The 20,646-nt window shown below is 44.7% G+C and overlaps 2 protein-coding genes across 4 annotated transcripts in view; both read right to left on the bottom strand.

Annotated features, from left to right (window-relative positions):
• LOC143276799 (succinate dehydrogenase [ubiquinone] flavoprotein subunit, mitochondrial-like) overlaps positions 1-9,886 on the bottom strand; it is a 58,471-nt gene extending 48,585 nt beyond the window's left edge. For both annotated transcript variants that reach the window (XM_076581445.1, XM_076581447.1), the window contains exons 1-3: positions 9,759-9,886; positions 2,512-2,604; positions 1,319-1,480 (exon numbers count right to left, since the gene is read on the bottom strand). In XM_076581445.1, coding sequence (XP_076437560.1) covers positions 1,319-1,480; positions 2,512-2,604; positions 9,759-9,818 — 315 coding nt within the window. In that variant the 5' untranslated portion in view covers positions 9,819-9,886. The remainder of the gene's footprint in view (positions 1-1,318; positions 1,481-2,511; positions 2,605-9,758) is intronic.
• A 3,463-nt stretch (positions 9,887-13,349) lies between these two features.
• The window catches only part of LOC143277133 (ras-related protein Rab-38-like), a 51,933-nt gene continuing 44,636 nt past the window's right edge, over positions 13,350-20,646 (bottom strand). For both annotated transcript variants that reach the window (XM_076581875.1, XM_076581874.1), the window contains one exon: positions 13,350-20,455. The gene's annotated coding sequence lies outside the window, so the exon portion shown is untranslated. The remainder of the gene's footprint in view (positions 20,456-20,646) is intronic.

Raw genomic sequence — 20,646 nt, 5'->3', positions numbered from 1 at the left:
AAATCCACTTCGATAGGAAAAACAAATAAAACTGCACGCAGGAAAAATACCCAAAATGGGTGGCGCTGCATTGAAGTGATGTGCTCTCCCAGGGGAGAGCAGCCTGAAATTCACACAGAGAAATCTGTTGTGACAAAAAGAAAAATACAATACAAATTAACAGACATCTAATATCGGTAATGCACACCAGCACTGATACAGCCCTGACAGGGAACAAACATTAACAGACATCTAACATCTGTAGCCCTGGGCAGTGTTGATGCTGCCCTGACACAGAAAGAAATTAACAGACATCTAATATCTGTAACCCACACAGCACTGACACTGCCCTGACATAGAACAGACATCTAATATCTGTAACCCACACAGCACTGATACCACACTGACAGGGAACAGACATTAACAGACATCTAATATCTGTAACCCACACAGCACTGACACTGCCCTGACAGGGAACAGACATTAACAGACATCTAATATCTGTAACCCACACAGCACTGACACTGCCCTGACAGGGAACAGACATTAACAGACATCTAATATCTGTAACCCACACAGCACTGATATCACACTGACAGGGAACAGACATTAACAGACATCTAATATCTGTAACCCACACAGCACTGATACAGCCCTGACAGGGAACAGACATTAACAGACATCTAATATCTGTAACCCACACAGCACTGATACCACACTGACAGGGAACAGACATTAACAGACATCTAATATCTGTAACCCACACAGCACTGATACAGCCCTGACAGGGAACAGACATTAACAGACATCTAATATCTGTAACCCACACAGCACTGATACCACACTGACAGGGAACAGACATTAACAGACATCTAATATCTGTAACCCACACAGCACTGATACAGCCCTGACAGGGAACAGACATTAACAGACATCTAATATCTATAAACCACACCAGCACTGATACCGCCCTGACAGGGAACAGCCATTAACAGACATCTAATATCTGTAACCCACACAGCACTGATACTGCCCTAACAGGGAACAGACATTAACAGACACCTAATATCTGTAACCCACACCAGCACTGATACTGCCCTGTACATACACATATATATGCATATATTGCAACACACATACTGTGACACACACACATGCGCACACTGACACTCTCACACCCATATAAACACTGTGACACTTATTTTACTCACAAACCCACACCTACACTGACACACACAATACACATATAGTATACTGTCACCCACACCCACACCACACTGACATGTAAGCACACACAATCCCCACTCCTCCACACCCACATAATAACAGTGACACTGACCTGAGCTGCCACAGTGTGTGAGCGAGTGGGGAACAGCTTGGTGATACAGGCGGTTTTGAACCCAACCTCCGCCAGACCAAAGGCAGCTCGCAGCCCAGCTCCTCCTGCCCCCACCACCACAGCATCGTACGTGTGGTCCACCACTGGGTAATCACGGGAAACCTGCACCACAATGCAGTGCACATCACTCTATGTCACATGACACCTGCACCATGTCACCTGACACAAGCACCTCAATGCTTTACACATCACTCAATGTTGCATGACACCTGCACCACAATGCTTTACACATCACTCAATGTCACCTGACACCTGCACCACAATGCATTGCACATCACTCAATGTCACCTGACACCTGCACCACAATGCTTTACATATCACTCAATGTCACCTGACACCTGCACCACAATGCTTTACACATCACTCTATGTCACCTGACACCTGCACCACAATGCTTTACACATCACTCTATGTCACCTGACACCTGCGCCACAATGCTTTACACATCACTCAATGTCACCTGACACCTGCACCACAATGTTTTACACATCACTCAATGTCACTTGACACCTGCACCACAATGCATTGCACATCACTCTATGTCACATGACACCTGCACCATGTCATCTGACACAAGCACCATAATGCTTTACACATCACTCAATGTCGCATGACAGCTGCACCACAATGCTTTGTACATCACTCAATGTCAGCTGACACCTGCACCATAGTGCTTTACATATCACTCAATGTCACCTGACACAAGCACCACAATGCTTTACACATCGCTCAATGTCACCTGACACAAGCACCACAATGCTTTACACATCACTCAATGTCGCATGACACCTGCACCACAGTGCTTTACACATCACTCAATGTCACCTGCACCACACTGCTTTACACATCACTCAGTGTCACCTGACACCTGCACAACAGTGCTTTGCACATCACTTTACTTAAGTAAAAGATGTTATATTAAATCCTGTTCAACATATATGCTTTAAACTGATAATTTGTATGAAAACAGATAATTTGCATGAAAACAGTTCAAAGTAAACATATATACAAGCAGACAGGCACACAAACCTCCTAACACAAACAATCAAACAGACGGGGAAAATGAATGCAGTGAAGACTGGTCAAGCCCCAGTTCAAACATCTAACATATTTCCCTGGCTGGAAACACTTACCTGAGAATGACAAACTTTGGAGTCTGTGTTGCGTCCATGGATACGAAAGTGGAAATCTCGGTTTGTGGCAATACATTTTGGTGCAGTGCCCAACTGTTGACAGACAGATAAAAAGAAAAAAAGAAGAGGAGTAGAATATAGAGAACAAAAAAGCATGCATAACTGTGTTTGTCTTCATGCTACACCACCTCTACAATACTGTCTGTCTACCAGGAAACCATTGTACAATAGGAACATCACCTGTGTTGGCTCCATGTTACACCACCTCTACAATACTGTCTGTCTACCAGGAAACCATTGTACAATAGGAACATCACCTGTGTTGGCTCCATGTTACACCACCTCTACAATACTGTCTGTCTACCAGGAAACCATTGTACAATAGGAACATCACCTGTGTTGGCTCCATGTTACACCACCTCTACAATACTGTCTGTCTACCAGGAAACCATTGTACAATAGGAACATCACCTGTGTTGGCTCCATGTTACACCACCTCTACAATACTGTTATCAAAGAAACACAACAGGAAATTCACCAGTGTTGGCTCCATGCTACACTGGTGGTGGTGTGTCCATCGAGATCGATGATGACCATCGTTGTCATCCAGCTGGGGGATGGGGGGAGGGTGGTGGTGGGGTGGGGGGGAGGATGCTCATGAATCTATCTGTGAATGCGCAGATGGCTGAATAGTCCAATCTGCGCACGAAATGTTCACTGACAGTTGGGGCAGACAAAGACAGGCATACCATTGTCAGGGAGCTTGTTTGCCCGTGACTTTCTGGCCTGCCTCTTCTGAACAGCTGCAGCAGTCCTGTTGGCCTCGCACAACTTGGCGCCTTTGTGCACAGCAGCGCGCCATTTGTCACGGTCCACTGCAGATTCCTCCCAGGAGTCAGGGTTGATATCAAACGCTTTCAGAGAGACTTTCAGAGTATCTCTGAAGCGCTTCTTCTGACCTCCATGTGATCTCTTCCCTTGTTGCAGCTCGCCATAGAGGAGCCTTTTGGGCAGCCGATGGTCTGGCATGCGCACCACGTGTCCAGCCCAGCGAAGCTGGGACTTCATCAGGATGGTGAAGATGCTGGGAAGGGTGGCTTTTGCGAGCACCTCTGTGTCTGGGGTCCTGTCTTGCCACTTGATGTTCAGTAGCTTCCTGAGGCATGTTGTGTGGAAGTGGTTCAGCTTCTTGGCATGTCGTTGGTACACTGTCCAAGTTTCGCAGCCGTACAGTAGTGTGGGGAGAACTACTGCTCTGTAGACCTTTAGCTTGGTCTCAAGACTAATGCCCCTTCTGTTCCAGACATTTGCATTGAGTCTACCAAAAGTTGCGCTTGCTCTTGCAATCCTGACGTTCACTTCATCGTCGATTGTCACATTTCGTGACAGTGTGCTGCCAAGGTATGTGAACCACTCCACCGCACTGAGTCTCTGACCGTTGACTGTGATGTTGGGCTCAACGTAGGGTTTCCCTGGGGCTGGCTGATGGAGAACTTCAGTTTTCCTCGTGCTGATGGTAAGGCCGAAGCTCCTGCTGGCAGTGGCAAACTTGTCGACGCTGAGTTGCATGTCAGCTTCAGATCCAGCGTTGAGGGCACAATCATCAGCAAACAAAAAGTCTCTGATGATGTCTGTCATGACCTTCGTTTTTGCTTGAAGCCTTCTGAGGTTAAACAGCTTGCCATCTGTTCGGTACTTTAGGCCGATTCCAACATCGCCATCTCTGAAGGCATCAGTAAGCATTGCAGAGAACATGAGGCTGAACAGCGTTGGAGCCAGGATGCAGCCTTGCTTGACACCATTTGTGACAGCAAAAGGAGCAGATGTTTCGCCATTGTCCTGGACTCGAGCCTGCATGCCTTCATGGAATTGGCTGACCAAGGAAATAAATTTCCGAGGGCATCCGTACTTGGCCATGATCTTCCACAGTCCCTCTCTACTCACGGTGTCGAAGGCCTTAGTGAGGTTGACATAGGTGGAGAACAGATCAGCATTTTGCTCCTGACATTTCTCTTGCAGCTGCCTTGCAGCAAACACCATGTCGGTGGTTCCGCGCTCTTTCCGGAATCCACATTGGCTCTCAGGCAAATGACCTTGGTCAAGGTGTGCTGTGAGGCGGTTTAGTAGGATCCTGGCAAGTATCTTGCCTGCGATGGAGAGCAAGGAAATGCCCCGATGGTTATCACAGGCTTGCCGGTTCCCCTTTCGCTTGTGCAAGTGAATGATAGATGCATCTTTGAAATCCTGGGGGATCGTCTCTTCTTTCCACATGAGTGAGTACAGCTGATGGAGCTTCTCAGTCAGCACAGTGCCTCCATCCTTGTAGACCTCTGCTGGTATGGAGTCTGAGCCAGGTGCTTTGCCACTGGATAGCAGACGGATTGCTTTCTGGGTCTCAAGAGGTGTTGGCGGATCGTCCAGTGCTTCGTTGATGGGGACTTGTGGGAGACGGTCTATGGCTTCATCATTTATGAAGGAAGGGCGATTTAAGACACTGTTGAAGTGCTCAGCCCAGCGTTCGAGAATTTTCTCCTTCTCGGTGATCAAGGTATTCCCATCTGCACTGAGGAGGGGGGATGATCCTGAGGATGTGGGGCCGTAGACTTCTTTTAAGGCATCATAGAACCTCTTCATATCGTGCCTGTCAGCATATCCCTGGATCTCATCAGCTTTGTCACTCAGCCACTTATCCTGCATCTGGCGTAACTTTTGCTGAACAGTCCTGCGGATGGCATCGTACGCATCCTTTTTTGATGTGGACTTTGGGTTGCTCAGGTAGGCTTGATGCAGACGGCGTTTCTCATCCAGAAGCTGCTTGATTTCATCACAGTTTTCATCAAACCAGTCTTTGTGCTTTCTGGTCATGGGTCCCAGGGTCTCTGAAGCTGTACTATAGATCAGCTCACGCAGGGTCCTCCAGTCAGACTCCACATTCTGGTTGTCCAGAGAGGCGGATTCCAGACGATCTTCCAGCAGCTCAACAAAGGACTGTTTGATGGTGATGTTTTTCAGCTTAGCGATGTTGAGCCGTTTTGGAGCCTTCTGGCCTTGGGGGCGTCTCTTGGGCTGGATTCGAATATTCAGCTTCGAGACTACAAGGCGATGGTCTGTCCAACACTCGGCGCCGCACATGGTCTTTGTTACACATACATCTTGCCTATCCCTTTTCCTGACGATGACATAATCGATGAGATGCCAATGCTTTGAGCGAGGGTGCATCCATGACGTCCTGTTACAGGTAGGGAGGCAGAAAACTTGTGTTGGTTATCAGCAGTTCGTGCTCTGCACAGGTCTGAAGCAAAAGCAATCCATTTGGGTTGCAGTGGCCCACACCGTGCTTTCCAATCACTCCATCCCAGGAGATGTAGTCAGAGCCAACTCTAGCATTGAAGTCCCCAAGAATGATGAGCTTATCTGCTTTAGGGATAGCAGCAATGACAGAGTGAAGGTCCTCATAGAACTTCGCCTTCACTTCATCCAGGTTGGTCATGGTTGGGGCGTAGGCACTGAGAATGGTGAGGTGCTTCTGGCCAGATGCCAGTGGGAGTTTCATGGTCATAAGCCTATCGTTGACTCCCTTTGGGATTCCAGCTAGCTTGCTGACAAGTGCTGTTTTTACTGCAAAACCAACGCCAGCCTCACGTCACTCTTCGCTTCCTCGTCCACTCCAGAAGAAGGTGTAACCAGATCCCTGTTCACAGAGCTCGCCTTCGCCTGCAAGCCGAGTCTCACTCAAGGCCGCAATGTCAATGTTGTATCTGGCGAGTTCGGATGCAACTAGTGCCGTTCTCCTTTGGGGTCTGTCCGCGTTATCTCTGTCCAGGAGAGTCCTTATGTTCCAAGCACCAATGGTGAGAGGAACGATCCTTGTTTTTTTCTTTTCTTTCTTGTTTTGACCGCTGATGTAGGGTCCCCGCCAGCCGCGGTATGCTGGCCAGGGTGATATGGAGCAGGCAATTTTTAGGGCACCTTTTCTAGCCCCTTCCTCATGCCAGGGAGGTGAGCAGTGCATTCCTAAAGAGGGCTGCTCAGACGCTCAGACGGCTGCCGAGCTCCATCGCTGCTCCTGTCGACGAAGAACGACCCTATGGCCTGAGCCGCCTGCGTGCAGGTCTGCGGCTGCGACTGCCAGTGTACCCACACCTGTCGTTTCGTCGCTTGCCTGTCACCACAGGACTTGGGGATGACAAAAAGGATGAAGGATGAAAGGTCATTTTGGATGACTGATGACTTGCGCGATCAGTTTGTTTAAAGTGAAGAGGAGTTGCGCAACGTCGACCTCACTCTCTCGTCCGGGTCCACCAATTTCCAGTGGCAAGACTAAGTCGAGACGACTGGAGGATGAGCACGGATGCAGTGGATGACCAAGATATCCTTTCGGTGTCTCATCTTGCTCTCTGCACTCCACAGTGCGTTGCTGTAACCGCCTTCCTCTCCGTTGAACCGATAGGTTTCTTCCGCAGATTCTGCTGGATCCAGACTTCGCATGCATGGGTAGACACACCCCGGGGGCCAACTGCGTGTGGCATGCACACAGCACGGTGGAGCTAGATGGCCATCGGTGGCTCTCCTGAGCCAACGCCCTTTTATGGATCTCCATAAGGGTGTCTAGCCACCCGCCTCACCAGTCCCGGAAGGGAGCGGTGGGAGTGCCGATTTAGTCGCCGGCAACCCGACCCTGAACAGGTTGTACTGGATTACAGGTTACCAGTAGCAGATCTAATGACCTGACCTGACCTACACTACCTAAATTCTGTATCACCAAGAAAGCAAAAAAAATTGATATGATTGAGTATAACAACAGCTGCATCACCAGAACAAGAACAAACCCTCTTTTATCAACTGATATGATTTAGTCTACCAATAACTGGGCCTTCAGAACAAGATCAAACCCTCTCTAATCAGTTGATATGATTCAGTGCAACAATAATTGACAATAATTGAGTCTACAGAACAAGATTAAACCCTCTCTTATCAAATGATATGATTCAGTATAACAACAGCTGCGTCATCAGAACAATATCAAACTCTCTCTTATAAACTGAGCCTTCAGAAGATCAAACCCTCTCTTATCAACTGATTAATTCAGAATACCAATAACTGAGTCTTCAGAACAATCACAAACCTTCTCTTATCAATAGATATCATTCAGTATAACAACAGCTGCATCATCAGAACAAAATCAAACCCTCTCTCATAAAATCAAAATGCACCAGATATTGACAAAACAAACACATTAATAATAATAATAATAATAATAATAATAATGGTATTTATATAGCGCTGAATCTTGTGCATTGACAAATCTAAGCGCTTTCGCACCAGTCATTCTCACACACGCATAACTCTTAAACTGGAGAAACTGAAGACAAGGAAGAGGCATGGAAGGGAGGCTATTTTGGGAAGGCCAGACTTGAAAGAGCTGAGTGCGGAGACTTGACGAAGCGAAAGAGGAAGTTCATTCCAACTGCAAGGTCCAGAGACAGAGAAAGAACGGCGGCCAGCAGTCGAGAGTTTGAATCTGGGTATGTGTAAATGGAATGGATCCGAAGCTGATCGTAATGAGCGAGATGGAGTGTAGAGCAGAAGGCAGCCACAGAGATAGGAAGGGGCTGATTTGTGAATACATTTGTAGCATAGAGTGCTGATCTTGTACTTTATTCGGTGTGATACAGGGAGCCAGTGGAGATGTTGCAAAAGAGGAGTGATGTGCTCAGATCTTTTCTTTCTGAGGACGAGTCGGGCAGCAGTGTTTTGTATGCGCTGAAGGGACTGAATGGATGAAGCAGGCAAATCAGACAATAGAGAGTTACAGTTGTCAAGGCGAGAGAGAATGAGAGAAACGACAAGTCTAGATGTTGCGTCAATAGACAGATATTTCTGGATGGAACTGATGCGCCGCAGTTGACAGTAGCAGGATTGACGTGTCTGATTGATCAATTTTTGCATGGACAGTGTGTTGTCAAGGACAACGCAAAGGTTCCTGACTGAACTGGAAAAAGGGATGGATGTACTGCCAAGTTTGATTGTGTCAGTTGTAATGGAAGAGAGTTTTTGTTTAGTTCCTAAAATCATTGCTTCAGTTTTGTCCGCGTTCAATTGTAACTTATTTAGAGTCATCCAATTTTGAATATCCAGGAAGCAGTGGGATGTTTCTTGCAAGAGTGACAACAGTTTTTCAGGTGTATCACTCTTCTGGAGTTGACTGTCATCAGCATAAGAATGATGACTGACATTATGGCGGTTGATAATTTCAGCGAGAGGAGCAGTGTACAGTGTGAAGAGCACTGGGCCTAAAACAGATCCCTGTGGGACTCCATGTTCAATTTTAACAGGTTCAGACTGGAAATTATAAACAATGACAGACACACATTCAAAATGAAACACAACATGTGCCACCGATGTCATGCACATGAATGTTTAAGTATGTGTGCAAACAACTGTCTGCATCAGTGCATGTATGTATGCATGTACATGTGGATGTCTGTGAGTGCATACCTGTGTGTGTGTGTGTGTGTGTGTGTGTGTGTGTGTGTGTGTGTGTGTGTCACTATGTGTGTGTGTGTGTGTGTGTGTGTGTGTGGTTGCATCATCATCATGCATACATGTGCATTTGAGCTATGCTTTTCAATGTTTGATTAGTTTATAGTATACTGATTTGAAATCTTATGTATGTTGATACAATTCATATGAGTTTCGCTTTCGCTGTCTGTGACTTATAGTTATACGTCTTCAGTTCTTCCAATAGAATACTGCCCAACAGGCCACACAACCCACAAAACAGAACGAAAAGAAAACACAGATTGTATGCAAATACACTGGAATATTAAGTTCATTACAGAATAAACTTCAATAGTTCCGTTTTATTCAAGCACACCATGGGTTTTGTAATCGCTCCCCTCAAACGATCTTGACCGTTATCCAATGACAAGAGAGGGCAAGGTCGTTTGTGCAATATGACCAACCCTGTCAAAAAAAAACAAACAGAAAATCATCACAAACACTGCATTTAATTCAAGTATTACATGTATCAGTCAATCTCTCATATGCTGGAATTCTTAGACTTCAGTCCGAGTCTCGATACTTTCAACACAAGGTTGCAGACGACACCGAAAAAATAAATTCCGGTTTGACCTCATGCATTCGTCTGATTTCTTCACATGCGCGACAGCTTTTCGTGCAAAGGTTAACATCAGATAATGAGTGTATAGTGCAGTCTTGTCTGACGGTGTCCATTCACAACTCACCAGTTTTTGCAGGCCTGCTTTCTGGGCCACTTTGGCCGAGATATTCACAAGAGAAGCCATGGTGTCGACACTAACAGGTCGAAGGGTTTGTCTGCTCCAGTTCCAGTACACCGGAAGTTAAAATACGCGCATGTGTATACTCTTTTTACGTAAACCCAGCTTTACATAAAAGACACAATAGAATCTGTTACGTGTACGGGGTAGAGACTTTGCCAAGAATGTGATTTCACACATTTGCTTATACCGACTTAATTTAGCCAGCATAAATACACGTGCTTGAGCATGTGCACCCACATATAACGCGCACGCGCGCGCACGCACACACACACACACACACACACACACTGACACACACACACACACACACACACACACATTGCGTGACACATAGAGTGGAACGATTTTAAACTAAACAATGAACGAACACACACACACACACACACACACACACACACACACACACACACACATTGCGTGACACATAGAGTGGAACGATTTTAAACTAAACAATGAACGAACACATACACACACACAGACCCCGGAGAGAAACAGAGAACAAGAGATGCACTGTACTCAGCGACACTCACACAGACACAAACAATGTTTTGTGAAACACACACACACACACACACACACACAAACAATGTTCTGTGAAACACACACACACCGGCACACACTCACACACACACACACACACTTACCCTGAATGTTCTGTGAAACACACACACACACACACACACACACACACACACACACACACACTGGCACACACACACACTGACACACACACTCACACACACCCACACTGACACACACACACACACTAAACACACTACACACACACTGTGACACACACACACACACACACGCACACATTGTGTCATATCTCCCACCCCCCTCACACTCCCTCCTGGCTCCCTCGCCCCCTCCCTCCAGTATACTGAATTGCACCACACTGACATATATACATAGGTTGTTTTTTTTCAACACATGTACTCAGTGATGTGTAGTGTACACACACACACACACACACACACACAGAGAGAGAGAAAGAAAGAAAGAAGGTGTAATGTGTGTTCGTTCGTTCCTTTGCTTAACGTCTATCCACATTTGTGATTTTAGACAAAAATCTACCATCTTCCCCACCCCACCCATGCCTTAAATCATCACAACTTTCCCTGTTCCTCTTTCCTCAATTAGCATTAAAAAAAAAAAAAAAAGAGGGATATAAATAAAACAAAATAACTAGTCAACCAGTAGAATTAAAACAAAGTGCCAATTAGACTCCAAATTAAACTCTGAACTATTTCAGATACATGTTGATGATCATATAAGACATTTCTAATGGAAGCAAATGGAACTGCAGATTTTGTAAATGACATAGGTAAATGGTTTTAACTGTTTACATTCAAGGATGATATGCGCGGGAGTTATTTTATTGCCGCAAATGCAAATCACAATAGAAGTATATTTTGTTTTTATGGCATCTAGTCGTAGTCTGTATACCAGACTGGTGAACCTTCTGCCACTGATGTCCTTTTGTTTTAAAAGAAAACATGCAGTTTTGCACGAGTTATCGTCAGTATTTTCTCTGTCAGGGTCAGACTCCTGTTTTAGTTTATTGACATGGTTCCAGCAAGTTTTCTCCAGTAGAGAATAACCTTCTTGTAATGAATATGGAATACAAATTTCGATGGCACTGTAGATGTTCATTGCGTATTTTTTCGCACAGCGATCCACTCGCTCATTTCCCACAATCCCTTTGTGAGAAGGTGTGTGTGCATGTGTGTGTGCGTGCGTGTGTGCATGTGTGTGTGTGTGTGTGTGTGTGCGCACGTGTGTTTGTGTATGCATGTGTGTCAGTGTGTGCATGTGTGTATGCATGTGTGTGCATCGTGTCAAAGATATGCCACGCAAAGTCCAGGAAGCCATCTATGCAGACGATCTTGTCCTGTGGTGCTCGGAAGAACACCTCACAACTGCCAACTACAGACTACAGCAGGCGCTGAATGTTCTCGAAAGCTGGACAAAACAGTGGAGGGTGACAATTAATGCCAAAAAGACCACTTACACTGTTTTCAGCCTCTCACCCAAAAGAACGGAAGGCCAACCTGCGCATCAGTGGACAAACTCTGCTTGCTGAGAACAACCCCACGTACCTGGGAGTCACTTTTAACAAACGCCTGACGTAGAAGAAGCAAGCAGAGAAAGCAGAATCAAGAGCAAAAGTACGAATTGCCCTCATGTAGAAGCTGGCAGGAACAACATGGGGCGCAGACAACACGACCTTCAGGAGGCTGTACACTGGTAGAGTCAGGCCAGTGCTGGAGTATGGCATGACTACATGGGGCACTACGGCCAAGTCCAACTTTGAACGGATCAGCAAGGTTCAGAATCAAACTATCCGTATCATCACAGGGGCCATGAGGTCTACAGCCAATTCAGGAGCTTGAAACCATCACAGAGCTCCAGCCCCTTGAGGACCGCAGAGACGCCAGATTCCTGACCCAGGCCGCTAAGTTCAAGAGGTTGCAAGGCCACCCCATGAAGGACAGACTGTCCCAGCCAACAAAGGGACAGCTGAAGAGAGGGAGCTTCATACACCAGAGCAGGATCCTAGAATGGCAACATCAGGATATCCTTGACTATGCCCCCAAAGTGATACCCCGGTGTCTTGCCGTCCCTGCCTGGAGCGAAGGAACCCCTCCCCTCATCCAGTACAGCATCCCTGGTGTTGGCCCCAAAGATTCCCAAAGCGGCCCTGAAAGAAAGTCCCTCACCCTTGAACACCTCCACACCCAGTTCCCCAAAGAGTTCTGGACTCATGTCTACACTGACGTCTCTGCTACCGGCCTGTACTTCACCAATTACAGAGCCACAGCAAAAGCCTTGAAAACAGCAGCAGCCCACATCGAGATCAGCCCCTACGCCAGCCACAACGTTGCCTTCCTGACCGACGCCCTGTCCATCTTTCAGGCCCTTTGGTCCAACAGAGATCCAGAACTCAACGATCTGTCCTCCTCTCTCGCCTCCCTCCACACAAGTCACACAGTCACCCTGCAGTGGATTCCCTCCCACTGCAACGTGCTTGGCAACGAGACTGCTGACTCCCTTGCAAAGGAAGGCACTACGAAAGAGCAGATGGACAGGTCTACCAACTACTCTGAATCCAGGACCATCATTAAGGCCAAGCTGCAGAACAAGTGGAAGCAGCAGCATCCATGTCACAACAGAGCAGACCCATACTACCTGCTGACTCGTCGAGAGCAGGTAGCCATTTTCAGGCTCAGGACAGGCCACAACCGCCTGAAACACCACATATACACGAAACTCCGTATCGGTGACACAGAGCAGTGCCCCTGCAGAACAGGCAGCCAGACAACAGAACATCTGCTGCAGTCCTGCCCGCTCCACCAAGCGCTCCGAGAGAAAAGCTGGCCCGACCCAATCCCAGAGGCCCGGAAGATCTACGGAGGTCTGGAAGACCTGCAACGTACTGCCGCCTTTGTCAAGGAGACGGGGGAATCCATCTGATAAATAACAAACGAGACAACAACATGCTCTAACAAAATAAACAACAAAACAACTGCCCAAAGTCCACAAAACCCAAATTGTTTATTATAAAGTTATGAGCAATACAACGCTGCATAACATGATACCAACATCTGCTACATTCACCACACATTTTGATTGGCAATAAAAATGACAAAATATAACTCTGAAAGTATCAACCATGGTTAGATTCTGTGTGACACAACCTCAAATTTGCAAAGTTAAAATAAAATACAAGCACAGCACATTTTGAAAACAAAAATTGCAAAGCGATCAAGATGCGTAACTGCTTTATTCATTTGTATTTGTATACCTTTACAATTTTATATCAAAAAGTTGTAATTCATGTGGCTTCATTCTAACAGTTAAGTACACATAGGAAATGAACACATCTTGATTATTAAAAAATGAAAAAACACAAAAAACAAACAACAAAAAACAAAACAAAAAAACAGCATGCAGCAAATTTATGCACACAAGTAATTTATAAGTTTCACACTTTCATTCCAATGCTCACTGGCGTTCATGCATGCATGTGCCAAGCATACACACACACACATATTTTTTTTATATGCACATTCATGCATGCGTAAAAACACATAAGCACATACAAGCACACATCTAAAACAAGGCACGATCATGGTGGTTATCTGCAAGCTCACAAACCAATCATTTCAAAGATTCAAGGTTAAAAATCAAAGAACCGAAAATCATGTCACTAATCAACCACCTGACCCAATACTGTCGACACACCAATCAGCCCCCTGACCCAATATCATTAACACCAACCATCCATCTGACCCAATATCATTGACACCAACCAAACACCTGACCCAATATCGTCGACACCAACCAAAAATCTGACCCAATACTGTTGACACATCAATCACCCACCTGACCCAATATTGTTAACACACCAACTAACCATCTGACCCAATACTGTTGACACACCAACCATCTGACCCACTATTGTTAACACACCAACTAACCATCTGACCCAATATTGTTAACAAACCAACCAACCATCTGACCCAATAAATATTGCTAACACACCAACCAGCCATCTGACCCAATAAATATTGTTAACACACCAACCAACCATCTGACCCAATATTGTTGACACACCAACCAACCATCTGACCCAATACTGTTGACACACCAATCAGCCCCCTGACCCAATATTGTTAACACACCAACCAACCACCTGACCCAATATTGTTGACACACCAACCATCTGACCCAATACTGTTAACACACCAACCAACCACCTGACCCAATATTGTTGACACACCAACCATCTGACCTAATATTGTTGACACACCAATCAGCCCCCTGACCCAATATTGTTGACACACCAACCATCTGACCCAATACTGTTGACACACCAGTCAGCCATCTGACCCAATACTGTTGACACACCAGTCAGCCATCTGACCCAATACTGTTGACACACCAGTCAGCCATCCGACCCAATATTGTTGACACACCAATCAGCCATCTGACCCAATAGTGTTGACACACCAATCAGCCATCTGACCCAATAGTGTTGACACACCAGTCAGCCATATGACCCAATAGTGTTGACACACCAGTCAACCATCTGACCCAATATTGTTGACACACCAGTCAGCCATCTGACCCAATAGTGTTGACACACCAATCAGCCATCTGACCCAATAGTGTTGACACACCAGTCAGCCATATGACCCAATAGTGTTGACACACCAGTCAACCATCTGACCCAATATTGTTGACACACCAGTCAGCCATCTGACCCAATAGTGTTGACACACCAGTCAGCCATCTGACCCAATAGTGTTGACACACCAATCAGCCATCTGACCCAATAGTGTTGACACACCAATCAGCCATCTGACCCAATAGTGTTGACATACCAATCAGCCATCTGATCCAATAGTGTTGACACACCAGTCAGCCATCTGACCCAATATTGTTGACACACCAGTCAGCCATCTGACCCAATAGTGTTGACACACCAATCAGCCATCTGACCCAATAGTGTTGACACACCAGTCAGCCATATGACCCAATAGTGTTGACACACCAGTCAACCATCTGACCCAATAGTGTTGACACACCAGTCAGCCATCTGACCCAATAGTGTTGACACACCAGTCAGCCATCTGACCCAATAGTGTTGACACACCAATCAGCCATCTGACCCAATAGTGTTGACACACCAATCAGCCATCTGACCCAATAGTGTTGACATACCAATCAGCCATCTGATCCAATAGTGTTGACACACCAGTCAGCCATCTGACCCAATAGTGTTGGCACACCAATCAGCCATCTGACCCAATAGTGTTGACATACCAATCAGCCATCTGATCCAATAGTGTTGACACACCAGTCAGCCATCTGACCCAATAGTGTTGAAACACCAACCATCTGACCCAATAGTGTTGACACACCAATCAGCCATCTGATCAAATAGTGTTGACACACCAGTCAGCCACCTGACCCAATATTGTTGAAAATCCCCTTTAGCCACCTGACTCAATATTGTTGATGGACCAGTCAAGCATCCATTACTTGGGCAGACAAGAGGTTGTTAATTTTCACCAATCAATCACACTATGCTGATCATGTGAAAATTTCAACCAATCATATTTTGGCATGAAAGCCTGCAAAAATTATACATATATCACATCACACCATTGAGACCATCTGACAAATCATACTTGGACTTTACCTTGCAATTTTAACTAATTATTTTACTGTCATATATTTTTCATGGTTAATTTTAGCTCAGCTGACCAAACAGGGCCACATCTGGGCAGAACCTTTGTCAATACCCATCCTGTAAAATCTGAAGGAATCCTCCCAAAAAAACAACAACAACAAACCAAAAACATTCACTCATACTCACAGAAAGGAAGAAAGGGCAGAAAGAAAATGGAAAAGCTGGAAAGAAAGAGACATGGAAATTTCTTGCACAGATTTTCCAGAAGGTGGAGATACTATTTATCCTGAAAGAACCCATGTGGTCCCCATCAGGGTATCTGACAATTCTAACCAATCAGGTGATGGTGTCATGTGTGATAATAAAATAATTGTTTTTATATTATCTTCCAATTGCTTGTGTACTCATGTCAACACACCTTCATGCTGTATACACCAAAATACACACACAACCAAAACAGCAACAACCTGCAGTTGCAAACTGCTATGTACAATTACACAGAAATAGAATCAAGCAAGCTTACACATAATTACTGGGATGGAGTAATATTGCTCATGTGCACTAGTGCATATGCACATTATGATGGAGTAATATTGCTCATGCACACTAGTGCTTACACACATTCTGATGGAGTAATATTGCCCATGAACACTAGTGCTTACACACATTATGATGGAGTAATATTGCTCATGAGCACCAGTGCTTACACACATTATGATGGAGTAATATTGCTCATGAACACTAGTGCATACATACATTCTGATGGAGTAATATTGCTCATGAACACTAGTGCTTACACACATTATGATGGAGTAATATTGCTCATGAACACTAGTGCATACACACATTATGATGGAGTAATATTACTCATGTACACAACACAGCACACACATGATGGAGTAGCATTGCTCATGTACACCAATGCACATAGCACACATGTGCTTTGACAACCATGACAACATATGAATGCAGCAGTAATACAAGTAACTATTCAACTTCTGTCAGACAGGTGGTCAGTATATAACAGAATAACTGCTATACTGACCACCAGTCAATGTCCACACACAGGTGGTCAGTTTATAACACAGAATAACTGCTCTACTGACCACCAGTCAATGTCCACACACAGGTGGTCAGTATATAACACAGATTAACTGCTGTACTGACCACCAGTCAATGTCCACACACAGGTGGTCAGTATATAACACAGATTAACTGCTGTACTGACCACCAGTCAATGTCCACACACAGGTGGTCAGTTTATAACACAGAATAACTGCTCTACTGACCACCAGTCAATGTCCACACACAGGTGGTCAATATATAACACAGAATAACTGCTCTACTGACCACCAGTCAATGTCCACACACAGGTGGTCAGTTTATAACACAGATTAACTGCTGTACTGACCACCAGTCAATGTCCACACACAGGTGGTCAGTTTATAACACAGAATAACTGCTCTACTGACCACCAGTCAATGTCCACACACAGGTGGTCAGTATATAACACAGATTAACTGCTCTACTGACCACCAGTCAATGTCCACACACAGGTGGTCAATATATAACACAGAATAACTGCTCTACTGACCACCAGTCAATGTCCACACACAGGTGGTCAGTTTATAACACAGAATAACTGCTCTACTGACCACCAGTCAATGTCCACACACAGGTGGTCAATATATAACACAGAATAACTGCTCTACTGACCACCAGTCAATGTCCACACACAGGTGGTCAATATATAACACAGAATAACTGCTCTACTGACCACCAGTCAATGTCCACACACAGGTGGTCAATATATAACACAGAATAACTGCTCTACTGACCACCAGTCAATGTCCACACACAGGTGGTCAATATATAACACAGAATAACTGCTCTACTGACCACCAGTCAATGTCCACACACAAGAGGTCAGTTTATAACATAGAACAGAAGACTACATGCTATACTGACCACCAGTCAATGTCCACACACAGGTGGTCAGTTTATAACATAGAACAGAAGACTACATGCTATACTGACCACCAATATCTACACACAGGTGGTCAGTTTATAACATAGAACAGAAGACTACATGCTATACTGATCACCAGTCAATGTCCACACATAGGTGGTCAGTATATATCATAAAACAGAGGACTGTGATATATCCCATCAACACTTCCTATTCAGAAACTAGGTCAGATTGATATACTGGACCAGGTTAGAATAATACATTTTGAGCAGAATAAAATGTGAGACAATCAGATACTATGCTGCCAGTACTGTTGGTGTTTAAAAACTATTGAACAACATACAAAACAGGGACATAGGTGTGAGTTAGATGCTGAGCAGTATATGATAGAAAACTGAACACATTGTGGTCCCTTCTACCAGTGCTGTTCTTCTTCAACAACTACTGACCAGTCTGTAACACTGGTGACTGCTGGGAACATTCATCTTCAACAACTACCGACCAGTCTGCAACACTGGTGACTGCTGGGAACATTCATCTTCAACAACTACTGACCAGTCTGCAACACTGGTGACTGCTGGGAACATTCATCTTCAACAACTACTGACCAGTCTGCAACACTGGTGACTGCTGGGAACATTCATCTTCAACAACTACCGACCAGTCTGCAACACTGGTGACTGCTGGGAACATTCATCTTCAACAACTACTGACCAGTCTGTAACACTGGTGACTGCTGGGAACATTCATCTTCAACAACTACTGACCAGTCTGCAACACTGGAGATTGGTGGGGACAAAATTTTGAGCAGTATATTACATGAAGTGAAAAACAATGATGGGAACAAAATGTTGAACAGTATATAACATGAAACTAAAGATGATATGACCCAATACAAATGCTGATGTTTAACATTGTTTTTACCTACACATTTTATGGAGATGGATTAAAAAAAACATGAAAGGCCTGGTTTTAAACAGTTTAGTGACCAACACACTTTATGGAGATGGATTAAAAAAGATGAAAGGCCTGGTTTTAAACAGTTTAGTGACCAACACACTTTATGGAGACGGATTAAAAACGATGAAAGGCCTGGTTTTAAACAATTTAGTGACCAACACACTTTATGGAGACGGATTAAAAATGATGAAAGGCCTGGTTTTAAACAGTTTAGTGACCAACACACTTTATGGAGATGGATTAAAAAAAAAATGAAAGGCCTGGTTTTAAACAGTTTATTGACCAACACACTTTATGGAGATGGATTAAAAAAGATGAAAGGCCTGGTTTTAAACAGTTTAGTGACCAACACACTTTATGGAGACGGATTAAAAACGATGAAAGGCCTGGTTTTAAACAGTTTAGTGACCAACACACTTTATGGAGATGGATTAAAAACGATGAAAGGCCTGGTTTTAAACAGTTTAGTGACCAACACACTTTATGGAGACGGATTAAAAAAGATGAAAGGCCTGGTTTTAAACAGTTTAGTGACCAACACACTTTATGGAGACGGATTAAAAAAGATGAAAGGCCTGGTTTTAAACAGTTTAGTGACCAACACACTTTATGGAGACGGATTAAAAAAGATGAAAGGCCTGGTTTTAAACAGTTTAGTGACCAACACACTTTATGGAGATGGATTAAAAACGATGAAAGGCCCCATCCCATAGCCTTTTATAGCCATTGTTTGAGAACATCACACACACACACACACACACTCACACACACACACACACTGAAACCATTTATTGTCAGATTAACTGTTTGTTGTACTGACTACACACACACACACACACATACACACACACACAAACACACACACACACATACACACCATTCAGCATGTTATAATAGTTGGAGATGCTGTAACAAGAACACATGGCCTCTCTCTCTCTCTCTCTCTCTCACACACACATACACACCATTCAGCATGTTATAATAGTTGGAGATGCTGTAACAAGAACACATGGCCTCTCTCTCTCTCTCTCTCTCTCTCTCACACACACACACACCATTCAGCATGTTATAATAGTTGGAGATCTAACTAGAAAACAAGGCCTCGCATGCACACACACACACACGCACACACACACACCACCCAAACATCACCACCAGTCACCCCAGACAATGTCTACCCTCCACTACAGACGCCTTATGAATAGTGTCCAGTTTCTGGAGACAGTTCAGAAAAGTTATTGCTGGACACGGCACTGATATATACAACTGGAGAACAATGAATAATGATTGCTTTTCAGCAGTGAATACTTTGACTGGAGAACAATAAGAATTATATAGCAGAGAATTCTATGGCAAGAGAGCAACCAGAATTATACAGCAGATGTTCTGTAACTAACTAACTCGAGAATGATGATTATACAGCAGAGAATTCTTTCTCCCCCCCCCCACCCCCACCCCCCAAAGTTTCTACCTGCCTTACTCAGTAAAGACAGGTGAAAAGTGCTCTACCTGTCCCCCATATTTTTTACCAACCTGTCCTTCCCCAGTAAAGACAGGCAAAAAGTACTCTACTTGTGCTCCTAATTTCTACCTACCTTCCCTCAGTAAAGAAGGTGAAAAGTGCTTTACCTGTCCCCCAGTAAAGACAGGTGAAAAGTGCTCTACCTGTCCCCCATATTTTTTACCAACCTGTCCTTCCC

Source organism: Babylonia areolata, chromosome 33 (assembly GCF_041734735.1).
Source record: "Babylonia areolata isolate BAREFJ2019XMU chromosome 33, ASM4173473v1, whole genome shotgun sequence".
Taxonomy (NCBI): Eukaryota; Metazoa; Mollusca; class Gastropoda; order Neogastropoda; family Buccinidae; genus Babylonia; species Babylonia areolata.
The sequence above is the reverse complement of the archived record's forward strand: the minus strand, read 5'-3'. Positions and strand labels throughout refer to the sequence as shown.